Source organism: Hyposmocoma kahamanoa, unplaced genomic scaffold (genome assembly GCF_003589595.1).
Source record: "Hyposmocoma kahamanoa isolate Upper Pololo Valley unplaced genomic scaffold, ASM358959v1 63, whole genome shotgun sequence".
Taxonomy (NCBI): Eukaryota; Metazoa; Arthropoda; class Insecta; order Lepidoptera; family Cosmopterigidae; genus Hyposmocoma; species Hyposmocoma kahamanoa.
Genome location: NW_020653851.1, coordinates 10114774 through 10138001, shown reverse-complemented (window position 1 = coordinate 10138001; position 23228 = coordinate 10114774). Strand labels below are relative to the sequence as shown.

The window sequence follows — 23228 nt, the reverse complement described above, 5'->3', positions numbered from 1 at the left end:
ATTATACCCCATATAATTTCGAAACCTGTTCTGCCATCTAGTGGCACACAACAGAAATTCTTTATTATTAAAAGAGCACCGACACTAACGCGTTCTACGCGTGCACTGGAAAATAAATTGGAGTGGTGTCGGCAGTAATCACTAGATGGCGTTAGTATATATTATAATATAAATTTGACAAGGAAGCCAACTAAAGCTAAACTTCCATCCTACTGTTTACCCACTGTAAGATATCCCACTTGTTAAGTAATTCCAAACGCAAACTGGACCTCAGCACGGCCCGGCACGGTGTAATGTGAATCAGCCTTTATACAAACACTATGTGTTGCACGTAAGAACCACAGATAACAGGCAGGGAACACAGAATTTTCCCAGGCAATCTACGATTAGTAAATGGTAGCGTGTATTTTTGGGAAGGCAATAAAAAAACACCACAATCATTTGCCACAATTATTTAATCTAATGAAACAATAAAAATAATCAGTACATAATGAATTGACGATATGTATAATTGAAGCTACACTAAAATAATACAATACTTAACTATATCTACTTTACAACAGCTCTATTTTTAATCGAAATAAAAAGTTATTTTCTGCTCTATGAACAAAATACATACTTTTGTATTTAATTTTTGTAAATAAATTTGGGTCTTTACAAACTGTACGTCATTAACAATAAATTAGAATGATGTAGAGTTAATTTCTGAGTGGTAGTGGCGAGCAATGACAGTAGAGTCTTAGAGAAAAAAACTACTGTGTTAACAATAACTTGTTCAAATAAATATTACTACTTTCTCATATCTATATCAAATATACCGCGTATATTTGTTTTTTCATACAAACCAACGTTTCGGGCCCTTTACAGGTTTCATAGTCACGGCTGACTGACGACATTGGACCTTTAAAAAATGTGAAGAAACGTTGATTTGTTTGAAAAAAACAATTAAATGCGATTTAGATCCGAAATAATTAAATATATTGAAAGAAATAATATATTGGGCCACCCTTTAAAAAGTAGTGACTGCTACTAAATATATTTTGAACGCAGACCCTAGGGAAACCACGCAAAGTCAAAAGTTACAATATGAACACGGATTTATACGGTTAAATCGAGTTTCTGGGATATTCAACGGGAATTAAATCACTTACAGATATTTTACAACAATTTAGGAGAATAAAACTATCACAGAATATACAGATCGTTAACGTAAAATAAATGTAAATGTATACGACACAACTTGTTCATTTTCTTGATTGCACTTCTAGAGTGATAACTAAATTTTTATATAATTCATAATGCTTTATTTATACAGGGCTATTTGCAAAATGGTAACAATATCGCAGGATTATATTACTAACGTCATAAACAATAATTTCTGTTCCATGACTTAACAAAATTGTATTGATTATATAATTATATTGACAAAACGTCATAAATTTACCAATGAAGTCGGTTAAAAATTAAAATTTATTTATTTAATTAAAAACTAGGTGCCCAGTGGGCGCTGAAGACAATATAACATATATAATATATATAAAATTCAAGAGTCTTAATGGGGCGGAAGCAATTGGGTGGCGTTGATGCTGTCCAAGGGTGTTTCAGCATTTGAAAAAAAAAACCTGAAGAATCTATATGAAATACACTACATATATATGTATATATTGTTCTTTGTGATTTTTTGTGTTAATATAATAAATACGTTTTTTTCAATTATTTTGTGGGCGTTGGTTTTTTTTTATCTTGCCTTAGTGGGCGGTAAGCCAAAAGTTTGGGAACGTATGGTTTAGAGTGACCCAATTAAATATTTTTGTTTTTGTAGAAATATAAAATGTGATGAATTATTAAGTCATGGTATAATGTTGTTATTTTTGATATTAATAGTATATACGTAGTCCTGCGAGGTTGTTAGTATTTTACAAATCGTCTGCTTAAAGGTAAAAAATCTCTAAATTATGGATAAAACTCTTATTAAGTTTATAGCTTTTTTGTTATTGAGTTTCACGTGCAGAAATATAGTGATTTTATTGCCATAGGTATATAAATTAAATATTTTTTGCGGTAAATGACACTTATGTGGTTTTACCTTTAAACATACCAAATAATCATGTAGACTGCAATATGGATAGATTCAGTTGAATGAAGGTTCGTTCTCATAATATTCAAGCTAAAAAAAGAGAAAAGATACATGTCATCAATGACCAAAACGAATACAATGAGAACATCTTTTAAATACTTTAATGAACTATAATATAACACAGTTACATAAAGAAGAGACTATTAGATATATTCTAATCTAGTTCATAACAATATCTTTTATCTATAGACGCGTACAGCTAAAAATTAATAGTAACGAAATACGTCTAGTTCTTCTCTTTCTTCTTATCTTTGGGATTCCTCAGCTAGGTATTTGAATAACATTTTGAGCTTCGCTAAATTGTTTATATACAAATGTTCTTTATAGTCAGGTACAGGTTACATTACAGTACATAATGATTGTAAAAAAATCCACTGCAATCATAGACGATACAAATAAAATACAGTCCGGGCAGAGCGATGTTTTAATTGAAATATTGGGTGTTAATTTAATTGCGTTGCACCCGAAAGGGGTGATTTCACATATTAATAGTTAGAAGTATTACTACAGAGACCCCTCGGAAATCACGATTAATTATTATATTTTTGTCTCTTACTTACCATGTTTTTTAATTATTTTAGTCCCAAACAAAGAGCGAATGATATTTCATTTATAAATATTAATATTATAATTATAATTTTATCAGAGCATTGATGAATGCTAATGCTTGATGAACCTAAATTTAAAATATACTAAATTGATATTTGCATTAGCTTTATTAACATATTCAAGTAACCGTAATTAATGAATATTACTAATTAATAATATTATAACAGTTGAATACTTTTAGTATTTAGTACAGAACTGTAACTTACTTTTTGCGATTTCAAAGGAGTCACTGTAGTAAAATTCTTCTTTTAATGGATGGATTTACTACCTTCGAGTGTGACATAATAGAGTTAACACCCTGTATTTATTTTGGAAGATATTGAAACAACTCGAGCACAAATTTGCAAATCCTTTTTGTGCTAAACATATTTATACGCTGAGGTTCAGTGCAAAAATTGACAGAACTTGTATCCATGTGTAATGTTTCCACGCACCTGTCTCGTTATTTACAAATATTGCCTTATTGTTAATTTATTTTATGAACTACTTGTTATCATACTTTATAAATATTAAATGTGGGAATTATACCTCATTTAATGCTGCATTTTAATCGCACTATTTCATCAATTTGAACTATAGGTTCGTCACACTTTGCAAGTAGCTAAGTGTTAATACGATAAAAAAAACAATATGCATTGACTCTGTTTACATCTAATGTGCAAATATTTTTATAAATTTCTAAATGGCACATACTATGATATTTATTTTGTAATTTCATTGAAAGTTTGTTGATTTTAATACTATACTCGTATATAGTAAATATTGCAAATAGCTATTTTATAGCGGGTAAATACAATGTCTACTTTATTTATATATTTTAACCGGCAAACAATCAGACGTTAAACGCTGCCTATAAACTTTAAATATTTGCGATACTAATGAGTTTGGGATACAAGATCTCAAGTCTTGGGTGCCTGTGGTTGAACTGGCACTCCATATCTTCCAACAGACGAGTTCTATAAAGACAAAGAACACTACATCTAGTATTTTTCCGTTAATAAAACTAATCTCTTCGTGCACCTGTACCGAATTGGACTGAGATGGAACGTTATGTCATATTACCCATGAATGAGTTAGGGTGTATAGTCATTAGCACCTGAACCCAGCCTAATCCGATTCGGGTGGATTAATAGTCAATCAATATATAGGTATAGAATAAGAGTATGAAATTTGCGTATAACAACATCTCGACCTTTATCCAGTATAATTATTTTTGTGCCGAATACTCGTATATTAAATGCTTCACTCTTCGTCATTAAGAAGATCCGTACAGGATTTTGCTTTGGTAGACCTGAAAGCAGAGAAAAAAATGTGTTGCATCTATTCCTTAAGAACGTATCAGTGTAGTACAAATCTAAATACATCTAGAATCAAAGGTTGAAGTAAGAGCCTGAGGGATCATTACACATGTGTATCATTAGTACAATGTTTTTTGTTTTTCAAGAGTATGAAATGGCAAAAAAAAGAGAAAGCAAATCCGTATTATCATAATTGCAATGGTTTATGTTTTTCAATAGGATGGCAGGAGCTGTTCCATGCCATTATTGATATTACCCATATAGAAAAATGACAAAGCAATGCTGTGTTATTATTAGTGCAATGTTTTTTTTTAATTTGTCATGGTGTTGTTTTTGATGTTATTACCCATAAGAACGACATACTCATGGTCAGAATCCTTGGAATTAACAACGAACAGTAGAAGTGTTTACTTATGCTATTTCCTTCTGACCATAATCATTTTAAAGTAGTTAGTTAAGACGATCTCGATGGATTAGCATTTAGCAGTTGAGTGTGCGCACTAGATGAAGAGGGCCAGGGCTTCGATTCCCGGTAGGATTAATTTGGGAAACGTACTTTTCTAAATTTGTTCTGATCTGGGTGACCTTGTTAGTGCCCCGGAGTTAATTTCGTTGCTCTTTTACTCATAGTACTGAAAATTTTCTAGTTTGAGATCAGGTAACGATAAAAAGTAGTGCTTACTGTGAATTTTTGACTCTCCGGCAAATCCTCAGTTCTATGGAGCCGTTCCTCACAGCTTTAAAGAGAGCCAGTGCCTCAACGTGCGCCAGTTCGTGACACGCCTGTCCGTTCACCGCCAACACCTCGTCGCCTGAAATTGCAAATGTTTTATAATTGTAGTTTTATAAATTCTATTGACGAAAATAAAACGACGTGTTTTCAAATTTGAAAACATACAAAATATTTTTTTCTATTTCTGCAGTCAGTCACTTTATTCACTCAAACTTGAGGCATTTTTATTAAGGACTGAATAAATTTGCATGGTACAGTGAAAAATCAAAACAGTTCCCGATAAATATGAAATGTTACCAGGTCCAAAACTGTCTACACAAATTCAGGAAAGTGGGCGCTTTATTTAGAATAATAGGTTTCCACATATAAGTTAGCCCAATGATTCCAGGAAAGTTAAAATAAATACATAGGCACTTAAAATAATTTCGCGTAGTTCCCTGTCGCGATAAGAAATTTATAAATAATTTTAGGAAACCAGCTCTAAATACAGGGATGTGTTATCATTCAAGAATGGAAAAAAACGTTTATCATATATTTAAGTTTGCACAGTGATAAAATTCAGTATCGTACAGTAAAATACATGAGGTTGATAACTTTTTATGTAGTAGCTTTTTTGATACCCTAAAGTATCAATTTATCGCAAATATGTCCATAACGACATTTAATATTTAGAAACTAAAGTTTAGACTTTGTAAAACTAATTAGACGTACTATTAAATAAAGCAGAATGATTACTTGCATTATATTTAATATATTATGCCTTATTACGTTACGTAAATATAAGTAATTAAATCAACAAGTTATTGTGTTAAAATTATATTGAAAAATTGCAGCACGAGAATTATTACATCTCATAAACAAATAATGTGTCATAAACAGTGTCATGAGTCGTGCACAATGCTATTACGTGCTTCTTTGTAAACATTTCAACAACGATAATGTGGCTCTTCACATGCATGTTATCAAAGTGCATAGTCGCTAATCGTAGTGCAAACAGTGTATTTAAAACAAAGTGATCACTTTATACATACCAGCTTTAAGTCTTCCATCCTCGATTGCTTGCCCTTGTGGAAGGATGCTCTTAATAAAGATGCCAAGTGGACCTCGCGGTGAATCGCGTCCTCCCACAATGGTAAAACCGAGGGGTTTCTTTCCATGACCTTTTTCAAACGTAATCGTGTGATATGTGTGTGTAGGTGCTCGCGGTTTCCGGGGAAGCGTGCAAAAATTCGCAGTATTTGGTGTTTTTATGTCAGGGTCACTGTTTTCCCGATCTTTAGTTCTGTCTGAAGCACTGTCCGGCACATCGATGTCAACAATATCACCAGTACAACTTAGTACAATCCCCTCCTTGTTCGCGCCACCGTAACTGACGACTTTCCGGCGCAGCAGCTTGTTGTTCATGCTGCTGTAAGTCGCGTTCTGGCCTTTGAGGAAGTGTGTGTGCGAGCTCGCCGCGCCGTCGCCCGCCTCGTCCGCCGCTGATAGCGCGCTGCGATTACAGGCGGACTCGTCCTGCGAACGCCAACTGTTGATGCCGACGTCATATTTATCTACGCGCTTTTCCTTTCCTAATATTAATGCATTCTCATAATCCACAGAGCTTTCATGCATTAGTAAAATGGTCCTTGGTTTCCCATCTGGTCCTATTTTTTGTCTACAAATTACGATATCGATTTCTGATGTGCCTGATCTCAGAGCTTCTTTCGCTTCGGACATTGTTAAATCGCGAAGTCTTCGACCATTGACGTTTAACAATTCATCTCCAATACGTAGAGTACCTTCTCTGTGAAAAAAATATAAGCGTAAATAAATTCTAAGTGACAAGTATGCATATAATTAAGGGTTGAAATAATTTTTTTACTAACTTTTCTGCTAAACCTCCAGGCACCACGTGAGCTACCAAGTACCCTATATGGCCTTCGTCGGAAAGTTTTGTCTTGGCAATAAATATACCCAATTCGTCACTCGCATTTCTTCTCATTATTCTGACAACTTTGAATTCAGATTGTACTTTGTCTTTCGAAGGTTTTCTGCACGGAGGTATTGGTGGAATTCCTGAGTCACCTGAGCTGGCTTCCCGTTGCCGCATTTTCTGTTTATCAGTCAGTTCTAGATATTGAGGTTCTTCGTAATCATTATTGTTTTTTGGCAAACGCCTGAGTATTTCTTTACGGTCTAGGGATAAAGCTCTTTGGGTATTGCGAGGTCTTGATTTAGGACAATCATTTCGTTCTCTACTCATTCTGCCAGAAGTTCTTGATTTTATGTAACCTTGATCACCAGATATACTTCTGCCATGGCAAGGCACTATGGAATGAGATGCTGAACTTTCACATCTAGAAGATATTCGGTCGCTTTCAAATACAGAAGATGCAGCCGACTCATTGACTAGAATACCAGAATCTGCATCTTCGCAGTCTTGTATTAATACATTCTCGTCATCGCATGATATTTGGCAAGCGTCATCATGAAAAACAGACTGACTTTTTTGAAACTCGTCTAACCCCGGTAGCGCTCCGTATGAAAAGCTGCGTAATTTTGCTTTGACACCACCTCTTTTCTTTCTACTTTTATTTGATCCACTGGATTTCAATACGTTATCATTGCTACCGTTTACATCTTCATTTTCTCCACCAGGCTTATAAAGCTTAGAAAGAAATTTGTTAGATGACTTTAAATACCTGTCAGACATTGCTTTTATTTTGGCAGACAAACACGAACTAGGCCCAATGGTGTCCTTGTTATCTTTAGTCTTATACTTATCAGTCTTTTTTGGAATTTTTACGGATGTCAAGGTTTCATCATATGGTTCATAATCATCATTGAAAATTTGGTCACTAGATTTGGATAGTTTTGCGCCCACTTTTGGTATTGCATGATAACGATCACATTCGGAACCGGAACTATAGCATCTGGTGCCCCTGTTCGTAAATGATCTACCATCTCTCCAGTTAGATTCAACGGGACTAGTTAAATTTTTGGTGAAAAATACATCGTCTTCGTAAGTTTGCATCTTCACCCATGGGTTATGATTTTCAAATTCAATGTGAGCCTCAGGATAATTTGTAGCATATCGACAGTTATTTACGTCAGCTACATGATCGAAACCGCTGCAATCGCTTCCTGACGTTGATGCGGCATCATCACCCTGATGACGTAAAGGACCATTGGATTTAAAACATGATAGCTTAGTGTTTTTTACTTTGTCCAGTAATGGATTCCGCTTTTCTCTATAGACCATGTACTCCTTTTCTAAAGATCCACCACGGTATTTCCGTGCATTTGTTTCTTGAGACACATTATGTAATGAGATGCGGCGAGTAACTTGCGTTTCACCGCTACGATGGCATCTGTGGGGCGATTTGTCCACAATTATTATTTGTTCGCTTAGGTTATAAAAGTTGGTTTCCACAGGGCTGTTGCTTGGACTTTTTCTATGAGGGTAGCGTACTGGAGACATGTCTGTAAAGAAAATAATATTCAAAATCAGAAAAGTGTATGATTATGGTTACACGCAATATAATTGCAACAAAACTTAGATGTAAATTGAAAATATTTTCGTATTTCCAATTAGTAGCTGAAATATGGACAAACCGTTTTTGTTACGTAAGGACATCTTTTTATTTAACTAAACGTCAAAAATTATTTACGATAATGAGATGACATGGCGTAGTTAAGGAAAATTAGGATTTAGGGAATTAGCTGGTTTGTAAAATATTATTTGTATTATGCGCAATCGGTGTGTTTATATTCGCGTGACAGTTTAATCATGTATGCAGTCAAACGTTGATTTGTACCTTGTTATTTAGGAATATTAAACGTACATGCGTAATAAACAAAGCATTATTATTTATACTATTCTAAATGCAAAATTATGTATATTACTGTCATTATTTCCTTCCTTCCGCGTTTTCATTAATGTATTAACCAATATACAGGTAGGTTGTTATTGCAACATTGGTTACAATTTTCCTATACTTATCTACTATGTATTTTGTTCTCTGAATGACAAGAAGAATGCCTTCCTTTACGAAGTATTTTTCCTAGAAATCTTCCAAGACGTGTTGTAAATGTGAATAGATATTTATTATCTGATCTATAATTCTGGATATGTAAACACGTTTACAAAAAATATACGAATAACAACAATTGTTGATACTTTAAGAATTGCAAAAACAATCGTGACAAAACTTTACAGTGTTGTTCCACAGGGTTAAAGTCACCCGGCCGTATTTGTTTCCAATGGTGTTCCACAGGGTATAGTATTCGTTCCGTACTTATTTTGTATAATGTAAGCCTATTCATCTGTCTTGGTTCATTACTAATTTCCTCTTTTCACTGATGAAAAACTTGCGTAAACTTTGCACCGGGTAGGGTTTAGTTATTAATAAACTGTGATTATATTTGAAAACAAAATAGTGGTTTACAAATAACATAGTAGAATAAATGCATAGTGGTCAAACCTATAAAAACTAAAATTTATTAGAAACCTATAAGAAGTAACGTAATGATGACTTCATTATCCGAGTCATAGTGGGTAACAAGCGTAGATGCGGACGATCGAGAATAAGTTACTTTGGTGAAATAAAAAAGTGGGTGCTAAGTTGTGTGAGGCGGTCAAAGAAAAAGTTTTGCAGAGAACAGAGAGAGAGAAAAAGATAGAAGTACATTTAACATAATATAACGTAGAATGTAAATATCTTCACTTAATAAAGTCAATAGTTTAAGAACGTGATTTTATTGAAGGTAACAGATTCCCCCGTCCAATAGGCCATAACACAGTTATGGCATATATTTATTTACTTTTGATGATGATGTTTATGAGATGTAATAAAACTTCAAATCATTTATCTTTTTGAACAACTTACACTAACAGTAGTAATAACTAGTATTATAATGTTCTAAACAACCTCACCAATCAACTGGTTTCAAAGTAGTGAATTCCTTGTAGATACTATAAGTGCCAGAGCAACGGAATTCACTCTGGGGCTAGTGCCCACAACACCCAGATCAGAACCAATATAGAAAAGTTAATTTCCCTAATTGGTCCTGCAGGGAATCGAAACCCTTCATATCCAACGCGCACAGCGCAAACCGTTGTGCTACCGAGGTATAGTTATAGGTATAGTTCAAAACTAGAATGTCAATTGTCAAAAAACAATAGTCAATGTCGAATCGATCACCGCCCGAAAGCAAGCAACGGCTAATCTAACGCTCTACTAAGCTTCGTGGATTATACCAATACCTATTTGTTACAAGTTCCTTAGACTATTGGCAAATCTTAATAAATGCAAATGAGTTAAAATTACTGTTCAGGTTTCAAAAACAATTAGTAAATCGAAGTATCTTGCTAATGAGTGTACGTAGAATACCCAACGTTTTACAATGGTAATGGTCTTTAGCGACAATAAGTATTTACTTGTAAATTAGACGCTTAATGGCGACGTAATTTGCTGAAGAAAGCTAGTATTACTTTGTGTTAGCTAGTGTAACTTATGAATATTATAAAATTTATCGTGTTTAAAATTACTTACGATCAACTAAATGTCATGGAATTACGCTGAATAATCAAAAACACAATAATCACCGGCAGTCATGCGGAATTATGTGTAATAGACTACACTGCTTACGCTAAATTAAAACCAATTATGCTACGATTTGTAATTGCTAACGAATTGCTTTTAGGCGTTTTGATATTTCTGCGTTTTGTGTACAGTATGTAGTTTTGTGTAGTACCTAAAAGGTTTGATACGACGTCTTCATGGCAAAATCTTGATTCATCTCCAATCATCTGAGATTGCTAATATATCTTTTTTATATCAATTTCACTGATGCACTAACCCGTTTTTTATGATACAAAGAGACGGGATGAACAAGTCGTTAGTACGCCTGGTGGAAAGCGACACGCCTATTCATACCAGGTGTAGTGCCACTCAGAGCTTTAAATTGCAAAAATCTGCGGGGCACTGCCACTGCGCCCGTCACCCTGAGAAATAAGTTAACAAGTCCCCTGTGCCTGTAATTTAAACTAACACCCCAGAAATAGGTAAGGTGATGATAGTACTTTCTTAGACGAATTCTTTCACGAGGACCAGCAGTTTGATTTTGATTGCCTCTGCCGATAGGACACTGCGTTTTTTCCGAGTCGAGGCGTATAATATTGCGGATGGGCTACCCAATCGGATTGATGCCGATTTGAATTAAAATCAGGGTCCTGTACTAATGTAGCTATAACATAACTTGCTCTGGGTAAGTACACAGTGCCTACTTTATTGCTTCTGCAAAACAGCACTGCTGTGTTACGAATTGAAGACTGAGAATGCCAGCGCAGCGCAAACACAGGCAAATATCCCATAGTATTAGTTATTTTATACGAATACTACCAAATTAATCACTAATATCCAGAAACAGTAGTTATGACTTTCCATTAGGCGGCCCGTCATGTGCCTTTGTCAATTTAAATACTTTAAAAAAGCTTACAAAAAAATACAACCAAAGTAAGTTGCTTCATATTATGCAGTAACCGTTTTTATGACAGCTGCCTTGAAGTAAAATATACGCTTTGTGTGTTAAACGTCAAATAGTCTAAAAAAACCAACTAGCTCATTGTAAAAACGTAACTGGCATACAAAATCTCATTATGTTTGGTCCTTGGTTTTTATTGAATGCGTATTCTTATCTTTAAGTCGAAGGTTGCGCACTAAATACCTATTTGGATTTAACGACATTGCTTATCTAGGTTTCAAAGGTTGCAGTCCATATAGAATAAACTCTTATATTGACATTAATATAGCACGGATATTAAAGCAAATATTTGCTATGAAATACCAATTCTGGTAGGATTCTACGAATTTACGATGCTAAAATTATAACACTTTTACATTGTCATTTTTAATTTGTCGAAGTTATCTTCTCAGTTTTCGTAAAAGCATTTATAATAATTATACAAAGTTACAAGAAGAAGAGATGAGTATTTACGCCAAAACAAATTCGCACAGGAAATATGTTTTTTCTTTAAGCAGGCTGCGTTAATGACGTCTATGATATTTTTTTTGTAATGACTTTTGTTGGAATGAAAAAAATATATATATTCTAAATGCAAAAGAGAATTGGCTGCGAAGGAAATAATGCAATTGAGATAGTTTGGCTATTACCAACGGTATGTACGTGGCAAAGAAAGACATTGTAGCAAATTTATTTACGCCAACTCAAAAGCGGTTTGTTGTACACATATACAATAGGTATTGAAGAATGGGCACAGTTCGATAGACATCATACGTTTATGAAGGCATTCTTTATAATGATCAAACTTCTTACGTCACATGTCGTAATGGCGTAAAGGTAGAGCTAAATAAGGCTTTTTTTATTTCCTGCTATATTTTCTTGACAATGCGTCATACAGACTGATTTGTTGAAATTTTAATGCAAAATACTTACGTTTTCATGGAATAATAACATCAAAGTAATACAGTAATGAGATCTGAAACTCGATACCGAGTAAAAATTGATTTCTGATCATTTATAGCAGAAACCGCAAATCTACCACAAAATGAATCCGCGTAGAGTTACACAGGTGATTACGATGATTCACTGTGTTTTTTGCAATTATTATAGCTTGCTATGTAACTAAACCCACTATTGCTATATAGGTAGAACGGGTTATAACACTGACAAATCTGTGCATTTCAAAGCAACTAAATTTTATTACACGGAGTAACGGTTGTAGAAGAGATTTAAATGAAACTCGGCGATAATATTACACCGCCGATCAAAGACCTTTCAAACAAAATTACTTTTAAAAATAAATTAAAAGATTCCTTCTTGACTCACAATTGAAATATGGTAACGTAAATATTAATATGTCTGTTATTTAGGTTATTTTATTTCAATTATTGTATTTTTATTCAATATTTAAAAATTATTTTAATACAGTTTTATTATTTGTTAATTAATTCCAGTATTATAAATTCAAATCAATATATTTTAGCAATAGACTTGAATAAAATTTTATTCAAGCTGATCTAACAGACAACTTACCATTTCTATGATTTCAGGAATTTCCTGTAGCGTTAGACACACCTATCGACTCTGGATAAGCCCGACTTTTGTGATACAGCACCTATATTTAACCGACTTCAAAAAAAGGAGGAGCTTCTCAATTTGACTGTATGTTTTTTTGTATGCATGTGACGCGATAACTCATTCGTGAACCGATTTTGATGATTCTTTTTTCGTTGGAAAGAAAATTCCTCAGCAGTGGTTCCATTCACTAAAACTTGGCAAATAGATGTAATTCCACGCTTGAGGTTGGTTTTTTACTGTACTGAGATTATTATCAGTATTTATGTAGGCGTGTAAGATATATACATATATGATATTCTTATTGAATCGTTGTAGTATATTTACTTATATTGTATTATTTTAATTATTACACACTGATTATGACACTTAAATTGTTCTCCCTTTATTATTATTTTAATTTCATTCTATGTTGACATATTTATATCGCTGCGACATCGACCAAGGTTGCCAACTAAGAAGCAGCGCGGAGTATACTCTGCCCCGCTTATGCTGAGGTGGTTACCTGTTCGGGGCATGCAGAATAGCATGCAATGGTTGGTTGTTTTTTGTCATGCCTAATTTTTACTCTGTTTTTCTTTTTTTTTCATGTTTTTACCTTTTCTTTTATGTATTTTTGCTATCGTCGAATAAATGATTTTTCTATGCTATTGATTAACCTGGGCCCAAGTCTGCTTTTAAATGTCCTCGGTTGTGTATAGATAGAGTGTCAATGACAGGATTTTGTATGTTTGGTATTCTGCTAAAAGTGAAGAGTAGTCATCGAGCTACTATTAAACTACCATTGCAATTCTTTGGTTTTTTGCGATTTTCTTTTTGTTTTTCTAGTGAACCTGGTAGCGGTTCTTTTTTGCATTACTTACTCTTGTTATGTAACCAAACCACGTGGCATTTCGTGACAGACTAGAATGTATGAGGGATGTCAGCGTGACATAGACGCAGTACGGGAACAAGGTCGACTGATCTACCAATCGCTCGCTCTATACGACAATCCTCCGCCGTCGCTACCCACATCCCACCACCAAATAGATCTAAAATGCATTTATTTCTGCGCATTTAAGGTCATTGTTCAAAATGTTTGCAAGTGCCGTGTAAGTCAATGGCCTTTGGATTAAATTTGTTTACCGCAATTAAATAAAAATATAGGAATTAACGATTTTTTTTATTTTTTAGTGATTTGGGTTCAGTTTCGGATAGAATGACCTCTGTAAATACGGCGAGAATGCAAATCAACACATTGTATTATATTTAATTTAAAGACAAAATTGCTATGAAATACGAGATATAATATATACGAGATAAATACTATAAATAATATACGAGATGGAAATTTAGATATGCATAGTAATTTCCATGGTAGTTTTAGTAAGGCAAGATCGAACGTTATTGAATGAAATCACTGACACTATGTTGAGACTCAACTGCCACTGCAACTGGATTTTAGCATAATAAAATATTATCATAATTGCAACGCAATCTCAGTGGAGTTTTAATGGAATAACAATGACCAGTGATTTCAAGAAAATTAGCAGATTTGCATAGGACCCCCAAGTATAGGTTTGTTTGTTACCTAAGTTTGTTATGGTTCGACGTAGGATATTTTCCATTCAGATGTGAAACTGTAGGTAATTGGATCAACTGTAATAATTGCCTCCGTGGCCGAACGGTTACCAAGCTTGACTGCCACGCAGAGGTACCGGGTTCGATTCCCGGGTCGGAAGAAATATTTGTATGACCTACATATATTTCTCTCGTGAGTTTGGATGTAATTTGTGGTTGTCTATGTGTGTGTCCATGGCACTTGCGATACAGGGTTTCCCAAGTGCAGGGCTATGAGTGTGTTGCGTTATTATTATTAACTCACCGATTCTTGACCTTCTGGAGTGTATGTGATCGTCCGGGGAGACGACGAGCAGCCTCGGCGGCTCGCCTTTCTTGAACCACCGCATTTCAACTCCGCTCACTTCATTGTTATCGCCTCAGAAGTCTGAAGCAATATAAATATAAAATAATATATAAGCTCTCAATTGTGAATTTCTTTAGGCTTAGAAAGGGTAAGCACCCTGCTAAATCGCATTGGCTTCGGCAAGAACAGTATATAGAGCAATTGACAAATAGGTGGATGCATTTGCATACTGCTGGCAATTGTCGAAATGTCATGACATTAGCTCGGTATATTATATGTATTAAACAGGATATGTGGGAACATAATACAAAACCCATATCTAATAATTCTAACATTAGTTTACATTTTACTGACAATTATGATTAATTGTAAATATATATTATCAGGTTAGCCGTTAGACAGACAGACAGATTTGAAACCCAAGTAATGAAACTAAGAATCAACTTTTCTGGCAACAAGCATCCCTAATTTCATGCTCAGCAAATATAATCTAGTAAGTCGATCGATTACGACCCAAATATATTGGATTCAACAACCAAGGACCACTAGGTACTTTCTAGCGATGTACAGTTTCGAGTACGTTATTAAATAGTCACTTGCTTTTACCATAGTATAATAAGACAAATATGCGCGTCATGTACAGACTAATACAATCGCATAATAACGAAAGGCTCGTGAGACGATCAGCGCTATGCAACGCGAGTGCATCGTGAGATTACGCAAATGTGTGCGTCCATACACGGCACGAGGTGGGAGCGCACACATACAAGCTGCGCTGCTACGTTTGTATGGAGTTATCATACTAGCCTTATTACACTATGCTTTTACGGTGAAAGAAATCACGTGACCATTGAAAAATAATCAACAAAACACTTCAAAGTAGTGCATTAAGACAGCGTCGTGAACAATGACCTAAAATCCAGAGCTCAGTAGTGGGACGCAGTAAGTGAGGTGAGAAAAATTTATTACTAACTTCAGCAGAATAATAATATATAAAAGTGGCTAAAGTGCGGCAAGTGAATGACAGCGATTATCCATTTGCCTTGAAGGGGTCTCCCACGCTGAGCCATCACAGATTTATCTTGACATATTTCTACATAATTTCTTTGCGTAATTCTCTAGAAAGCAGCAATAAGTAATACGAGCATTACAATGTATGAATATGTTGAATAATGTGAGAAAAGTGTATATAAGGTGAAAAACTTAATGTCGGATTAATATTTTAATTAATTATAATTTATTTATCCTATTGTACCTAAACATTATTTTAAAACTGTTAAGAAATAATAATCATACAAATCTTTCTATAAACCTCGCTTTACTTTAATAATATGCCATTGTTTTATTAATTAGCCTCAACTATAATTAATCATTTATCACACACCAATTCTTAAAGAAGGTCACAGAATTATAAAACTTAATGTCGCAACCATATGACACCACGTTTAATGACTGTACACGTCAACATTAAATATCGGTTTCTTAACACAGGCATCTCCATTTATGATAGTATGTGCAAATAAAATTCCAATAGGAAAACCTGTTGCCAATCCTGTACTTGAAAGGTAAGCAAGATTACAAAGTTGCAATACGAGGCAATTCATATCTTGTTCCACATTAATATTTGACATTATCAATATTAGTGCGAATTAAAAAGGTGCATTACTTTTTAATTTATTTAAAATACATTCATATATTCATATATTACCTAGTGACCTGTCAATTAATGTTATGCTTGATATATTTTTATCGAATAAAGTGTTTCTAAATATTGTGCCACACACTAAAGCCAATTTGAAACATTTAATTCCATCATAAAGATCATCTATGATTGTCGGCTTAACCAAGCGCCCTTTAGGTTTTTTTTGCCAAACTTACTTCAAAACGACTTCTACAAATTAGCATATCAAATAAAGAAAGTGTTTTTAGTGGAAAAGTCCATCTAGTTTTTTCGGTTAGCGTAGTTTCAAGCAATGGTGCAGCTACTCCATATATTTATACGGAACAAAAATATTTTCAAATTTTTTTATCATACCAAGTGACGGGGCGAACAAGTCGTGGGCCTAGTGGTAAGCGATACACCTGTCCAGTTTCAATGCCAACTTTAAATCGAATAGATCTGAGGGACACTGCCACTGCGCCCGTCGCCTTGAGTCATAACTTGACAAGTCCCATGTGTCTGTAATTTCACCAGCACCCTTACCGTTGAAAACCGGAACGCAATAATGCTCACATTACCGTTTGGTGGCAGAAATAGGTGAGGTGGCTGTATTTCTGATGTAATAATTCTAATAATTCTGAACGAACTCTCACAAGGAGCTCTGCTGCTACTAAAATACTCTAGTATTGTTCTTATATTTTACAGTGCCGGTGACATCACGTCAAAATCAAAACCAATTGATTACGTAGGTGATTACATGGTGGCTTGGTAATGTAATTATTACTTGGCAGGCTGGTCACAATACGTTGCGAGTGGTTAGTCAACCGGTGAGACGTTCCTCATCAATGGGATGCCGTAAGAATGAAGACTGGAAATAGGTACGAGTCGATTGACATAACTTTTGAACTGATTGCTGTTCTAATTACTCAGACTCTATAAAAGTAGTTAGGAAATTTAAATTTGTAGCTAGGTTTTGCTGTGCAGGTATAAGACTTTTCTATAATATATGAAATATGGTACTGGAATAATCGGAAAGTGAAAAGAATAAGCTGGACAAAGCTTGAAAAATATGGATGTATTTAAACGTAGGAAAAAAGAAATTTGTTCAATACCGTAGAGAATAGGAAATAAATTAAATTGAACCAACTTGTGCGACATAAACGTGTCTTGTGTGTTCTTACTATGGTGTAACTACTAGTAGTTAAATAAAATTAGCGGCAATCGTTATCGTTGAAACGAATAACGTCTTTCCTAGAACGTTAAATTTATAATAAAATCACGGTTAAATATCCATAACCGGAAAAGACTGTTTAACCGAAATCAAAAGATGATTGAGGTCGTTCTTTTTCAAATTAATATTCTGGTGTTTGTGACCAGTGATTAATATAAACCTTGTTATTATAATTCAACCTTTGACGACCTCCGTGTTCGAGTGGTTTGCACACCAGTTTTCATGGTGAGTCCATCTCTGAGGTCCCGGATTCGATCCCCGGCCGAGTCGTGAGAAAAACTAGCTTTCTTCTATTGTCTCGGGTTTGGGTATTTAATTGCTTGCTTTGAGATAAGAGCATCGTACATGATGTTGTTTAATACCTATATACATTTTACATACGCTACAGCCGCACACATGGCATTTATTAATTGTGAAAAATTGTGAATTGTCTATTTAGAATTTGATATGTTTTGCTTCGTTTTTTATGTGATATATATATTGTTTTACATTTGCGTTGCCTTTTTTTTATTTCTTTCTGTGTATTTTTGTGTTGTGGCGTTATAATAAAGGTTTCTATTCTATTGTAATATTTATTTCGATACCGCCACGAAAGTTGTAGTAAGTCAAAATACCATTTTTTAATTTTTAACTTAAATATTAAATCATTTTTTATGCATATATAGGTTTCATATTTAGAAGTAAGGAAATCACTTAATGTTATGGTTACTTTCAAACATGGAACCCATAATATACATAATAAGTATATATTTAAGTTGAAAAGCAAAAAATGGTATTTGGACTTACTACAACTTATGTGTGGGGTATCGATTTATTTATTGTACTTTTTTAGCGTTCGTCTAAAATAACGAGTTATTTAGAGGAAAGCAAAAAAAGGTAAGGTAAAAACGAGTGTATATTAATCATATTGTAATATCGTATATTATATCTAGGACTCCTATTCCTGTCACCAACATATGACAATTGATAACTCTAACATTTCACTCGTATAGATGACCTATTTGCACCGGTAATATATAATAAGTGTACTCACTTATACTGTCATTAATCAAGAACGTTGCACTGATAGAGAATTATATCGCTTTTGACGCCGTTCAAGGCGCCAGTTTAATGTGTACGCAACTCGTTAGTTTGAACTATTTCTGTCAGTTCTCAGTATTGTTTCCTGGTTCACAGCCATTCATCCTGTACAGTTTGACGAGGTTTGGAGAAAATTGAAGATGATTGTTACAAATCAATAATAGTCCAAAATTTAAGACTAACCATAGTCTATTGTATACGCTTCTATAATAAGATTCCGTTGATATTCAAAATTTGCCATTTACGAGGTTTAAAACTACAGTGAAACAAAAGTTTTACACTAAAGGTAGTGAGATAATAAGCCATGGTAGTGACATGTCTAGAACTTGCAGGTTGTCTTGATCTATCGTAATTATTTAAAATAAATATTGTAAATGATAAATGTATACACATTTTTATTTACAAAGAGCAGCCCCTGTAGTGTTTTACTCGTTCTTCTCAGGGAAATCTGCCTTTCGAAAGAGTAGTACTTAGGAGTTAAATCAATGTGACGATTTCAAATGTAAATGTAATGTTATGTTTACGTATGAAATTAAGATTATTTGAACTTGAGTTTGACATTAAACAATTTTTTTCTGGGTCTACATGTATACAAATACACATGTATTTGTTTATTCAAACAAACCAACGTTTCAGGCTCTTTACAGACCTCATGGTCACGGCCTTTTTATGAGACCAAGTGACGGGACGAACAAGTCGTGGGCCTGGTGGTAAGCGACACTTTTGTCCACAACAGTTGCAGTGCCACTCAGAGCTTTAAAACGCAAAGATCTGGAGGGCATGGACATAAGTTGACAAGTCCCTTGTGCCTGTAATTTCACCAGCACCCTTACCCTTCAAAACCGGAACGCAGTAATGCTTACATTAGACACACAGAAATAGGTAAGGTGGCAGGACTTCCCAGGACGAACTCTTTCACGATTCTTACTGCTACTAGGCTGTCTGCGATGATTTTAATCATCAAAGATTTATGTCCAATATTAATTTAAACAACCTATTTAGAACTATAGTTACAAAAATATTTAATACTTAAACTGGTGGTAAGGTTCTAGGAACTGTCCGTAGAATTAGTAGGAAAAAGCATAGCCCAGCCTTTTCTTGAATTCAGTACTGTTGTATTCCAGAATAAAGGGTAGGACGTGTTAGCGAAATCCAAGACATTTCATACATTATGTTTCACGACCGACAACGCATTTGCATTACTAAGGCTATTACTCTAGTTTCGCAAAATCTATAGACTAGGGTTCTCCCTAAGCCGATCCTTTAAGCCGTAGGTTACTGGATAGTTCACATCACAGTAAAGTCGAACAAAACATCTGGTCCGAATTTTCGGCATCCATGACAATTTCCTCCTTCGCAGAAAAAACCAAAGAAATATAGGCCGCCGTTACTTCTCATTATTATTATCATTGGGACCGCCTGACTGCTTTGAGGGTTATCTCTTCTAAACGTACCTAATTTGACAATGATTAGCGTCTATTTTGTCATATCTTTATTATATACGTAAATAAAGATAAAGAATTTAGAACTTAACTGCTACCAAAAACTCATGACTACAAATTTCGAGTTCCCATCAGAAAACGGAATCAAAAATGAGTTTTAAATCACCGAGCATAACCGAGAAACAAAACACAATCATATCAATGGTAGCCCCATCAGTATAATACTCACAGAACAATGAGTTTGATGGCCATCATCACTTTTCGACTCTACACCGGAAAACCACATTATTCGAACTTTCTCATTTAACTTTGTAATACTATTACGCAAGATGCTTCGACGTGAACTCAATAGCACAGACACACCGGATAAAATTAATTCGCATGTTTCGAGAAACCAATATATATCGTATCCGAAAAAATGTTAGGGCAAGCCACTGCGTCAGTAAGCAATAAAAAAGGCAGAGCATCACAAATATTTTCTGAACGCCAGCCGGAAATAATTTCTTTAGCATCGTCATGAAATTTTAATGTTTACCATTAGAGTTGTACACAATTAGAATAATCATAAAAACTTGCGTGTAACACGAACGTACCGTAAAAAGTATTGCCCATAAAGTCTAATGAATTCAAGTTCAAGTTTAATAAAGACTGATATTGAATAACTTCGCATAATTTATCACACCCTACACGCAACATTGTTGTGAATATCACTATTGTGATTTTTTTCTATATGTCTCAGTACAGGTGATGTTGCAAAACAGCTCTTCTACGGAATAGGCACGTAATCTTAAATACCAGCGGATATTTCTGTGAGACAAAATAACCGTATGATTCATTCTCAGTGAGCGAATGATGTAAGCGACAAGACGTTTGATTTCGGAAATTCGGAACAGAGTCTGAAGAACTGGATTAAAATTATACGATATTCGACCTTGATGAATCAGACCGGGTCGCACCTCCTATCTAGAAACATTTTTTGAGTCATAATTGTTTGCATTAGGTTTAATACTAGTATAATTTCTGTTTCAGAAATTTGAGATTGTGTGTAATTTTTGTGATATGTAGCGACGGGACGAACAAGTCGTGCGCCTGTAAGCGACACACCTGTCCATGACAGGTAGCAGTGCCACTTACAGTTTGCACTGCGGCTGCGCTCGTCATCTTGAAACATAAATTGATGAGACCCATGTGCCTGTAATTTCACCAGCACTTTTACCTTTCAAAACCGAAACGCAATGTAAAATTTGAAACGCATTCTATAATCCGTTTAAAGTTATAGCAGCATTTGAAACGTCCAGGTGATTACGTATTGACAAATATGGACTATTAACCTTTTAAAAGATACAATAAAAGACGGCGGAAAGAGACCTTATACGGTAAAATAAGCATAAATAATGGATTTAAACTAATTGAACAATGTACATTGAAGAAAATCGTGTCCGTAAGCAAATTTGCAATGGATTCGTCTAATTGAACAATACGTTGAAGAAAATCGTGCCCGTAAGCAAATTTGCAATAAATATCGTGTGAAACCTCGAAAGATTTGTGGAACACGGAAGGAAATTAATACTCAGGTGAATGACTAATGAGTATCGTCACGCAGCGCCGCCGTTTAAAGAAAATAACAGGGTAAACATTTCAAATTTAGATGAATTGTTACGCGAGCATCGTAAGTATCAATTCGGTAACCATGTCACAACAGTGTTTAACTTTATTAGTAACTTTTAGGCACGTTTTTGACACTTACGAACTGTGTACGTGCACAGCAAAACTTTTAAATTTACTTTTACTTTTGTGTATTAGTAATATGATTTTATCTGAAATTTTCATTACATAGTATAACACCGGGTAGTAAATTGAATTATTTTTATTTTATTCGAAGAATTTACTAAAAGCAGTAGATATTAGTATGTAATAACAATAATATAATATGAGCCAGACAACACTCCAATTGCCTGGTCTCAAACTAGAAAATTCCCAGTATTATGACTACCAGAGCAGCGCAATTCATTCTGAGGTACTTTCCAGAACACCTAGATCAGATTAGAAAAGTTCATTCCCCAAATTGGTCCTACCCGGAATCAAACCCGGGATCTTCGCATTCGGCGCCCACAATGTAAACCGTACGCCACCGAGGTTATCAATATTTTTGATATTTATACGTATATCAATTATATGTATAAAGAGGTTCCCGGAAGCGTATATGGCTTTCCGTGTATAATACGTCACTCACGGAGACTTAGGTATGCTTTCAGGCCCAAAACCTATGAAAATAGTACACAGTATATCCGTCCCTTCGAATCGACGAATGTACGCCTTTACATCAACTACCGTATAACTTTAAGCCATTTACAAGCCAGCCAAAAACGTACTTAGTACCTTTATCCACTAGAGGATGAATTAGGTACAGCTTTTCTCAACAAAGACTCGTAAGAAACCGTCTCCGGTCCTGTAAACGGAAAACCATATACAATTCTTGAAAGTCCGTAATTACAGTATTTCAAAATAATGTTCGTTGTTGAACTTATTAATATAAAAGAGAATTATTAATTTTAAAAAACTTTAAAGGCAAGATCTCACGTTTTTTCATTCAGTACTGTAAGTAGCAATGTTGATATTCTTTCGTTCAATGAATTAAAGTGATTTTATTTAATCATTTAGGTATCTACTCAACTGCCTTTGCGAAATCGCGAATGCGGGTGGTCTTTCTTACAAAGAAACAGTGAAACTCAAACAGCTTCGAAGTAACGAAGACAGGATTCTATTTGTAAAGTTGCTGTCTAAACGGCGGGTAATGAAATATTTTGTTGCTACGAGACATCTTTGAAATTCTTACATAGCGAATGTTTTCTTAAGAACAGCTTTAAAAAAAACCGACCTCAAAAGTCATTCATCCCCTAGTTTGTCAATCTGGTGGAATGTTTTCTTCAAATATAAATGGGACCAATACAAAGCTACCTCTTTCCAACAAAAAAAGAATCATCAAAATCGGTTCACAAGTACCGAGTTATAGCGTAACATACATACAAAAAAATAAAACATAGAGTCGA

The 23228-nt window shown here is 34.5% G+C and overlaps 1 protein-coding gene across 1 annotated transcript in view; it reads right to left on the bottom strand.

The window, feature by feature from the left end:
- Nucleotides 1-2987: 2987 nt before the first annotated feature.
- LOC113230398 overlaps nucleotides 2988-23228 on the bottom strand; it is a 119108-nt gene continuing 98867 nt past the window's right edge. Inside the window, exons 2-6 of the mRNA XM_026464308.1 lie at nucleotides 14724-14846; nucleotides 6646-8242; nucleotides 5809-6563; nucleotides 4727-4856; nucleotides 2988-4037 (exon numbers count right to left, since the gene is read on the bottom strand). Coding sequence (XP_026320093.1) covers nucleotides 3989-4037; nucleotides 4727-4856; nucleotides 5809-6563; nucleotides 6646-8242; nucleotides 14724-14808 — 2616 coding nt within the window. The 5' untranslated portion in view covers nucleotides 14809-14846 and the 3' untranslated portion in view covers nucleotides 2988-3988. The remainder of the gene's footprint in view (nucleotides 4038-4726; nucleotides 4857-5808; nucleotides 6564-6645; nucleotides 8243-14723; nucleotides 14847-23228) is intronic.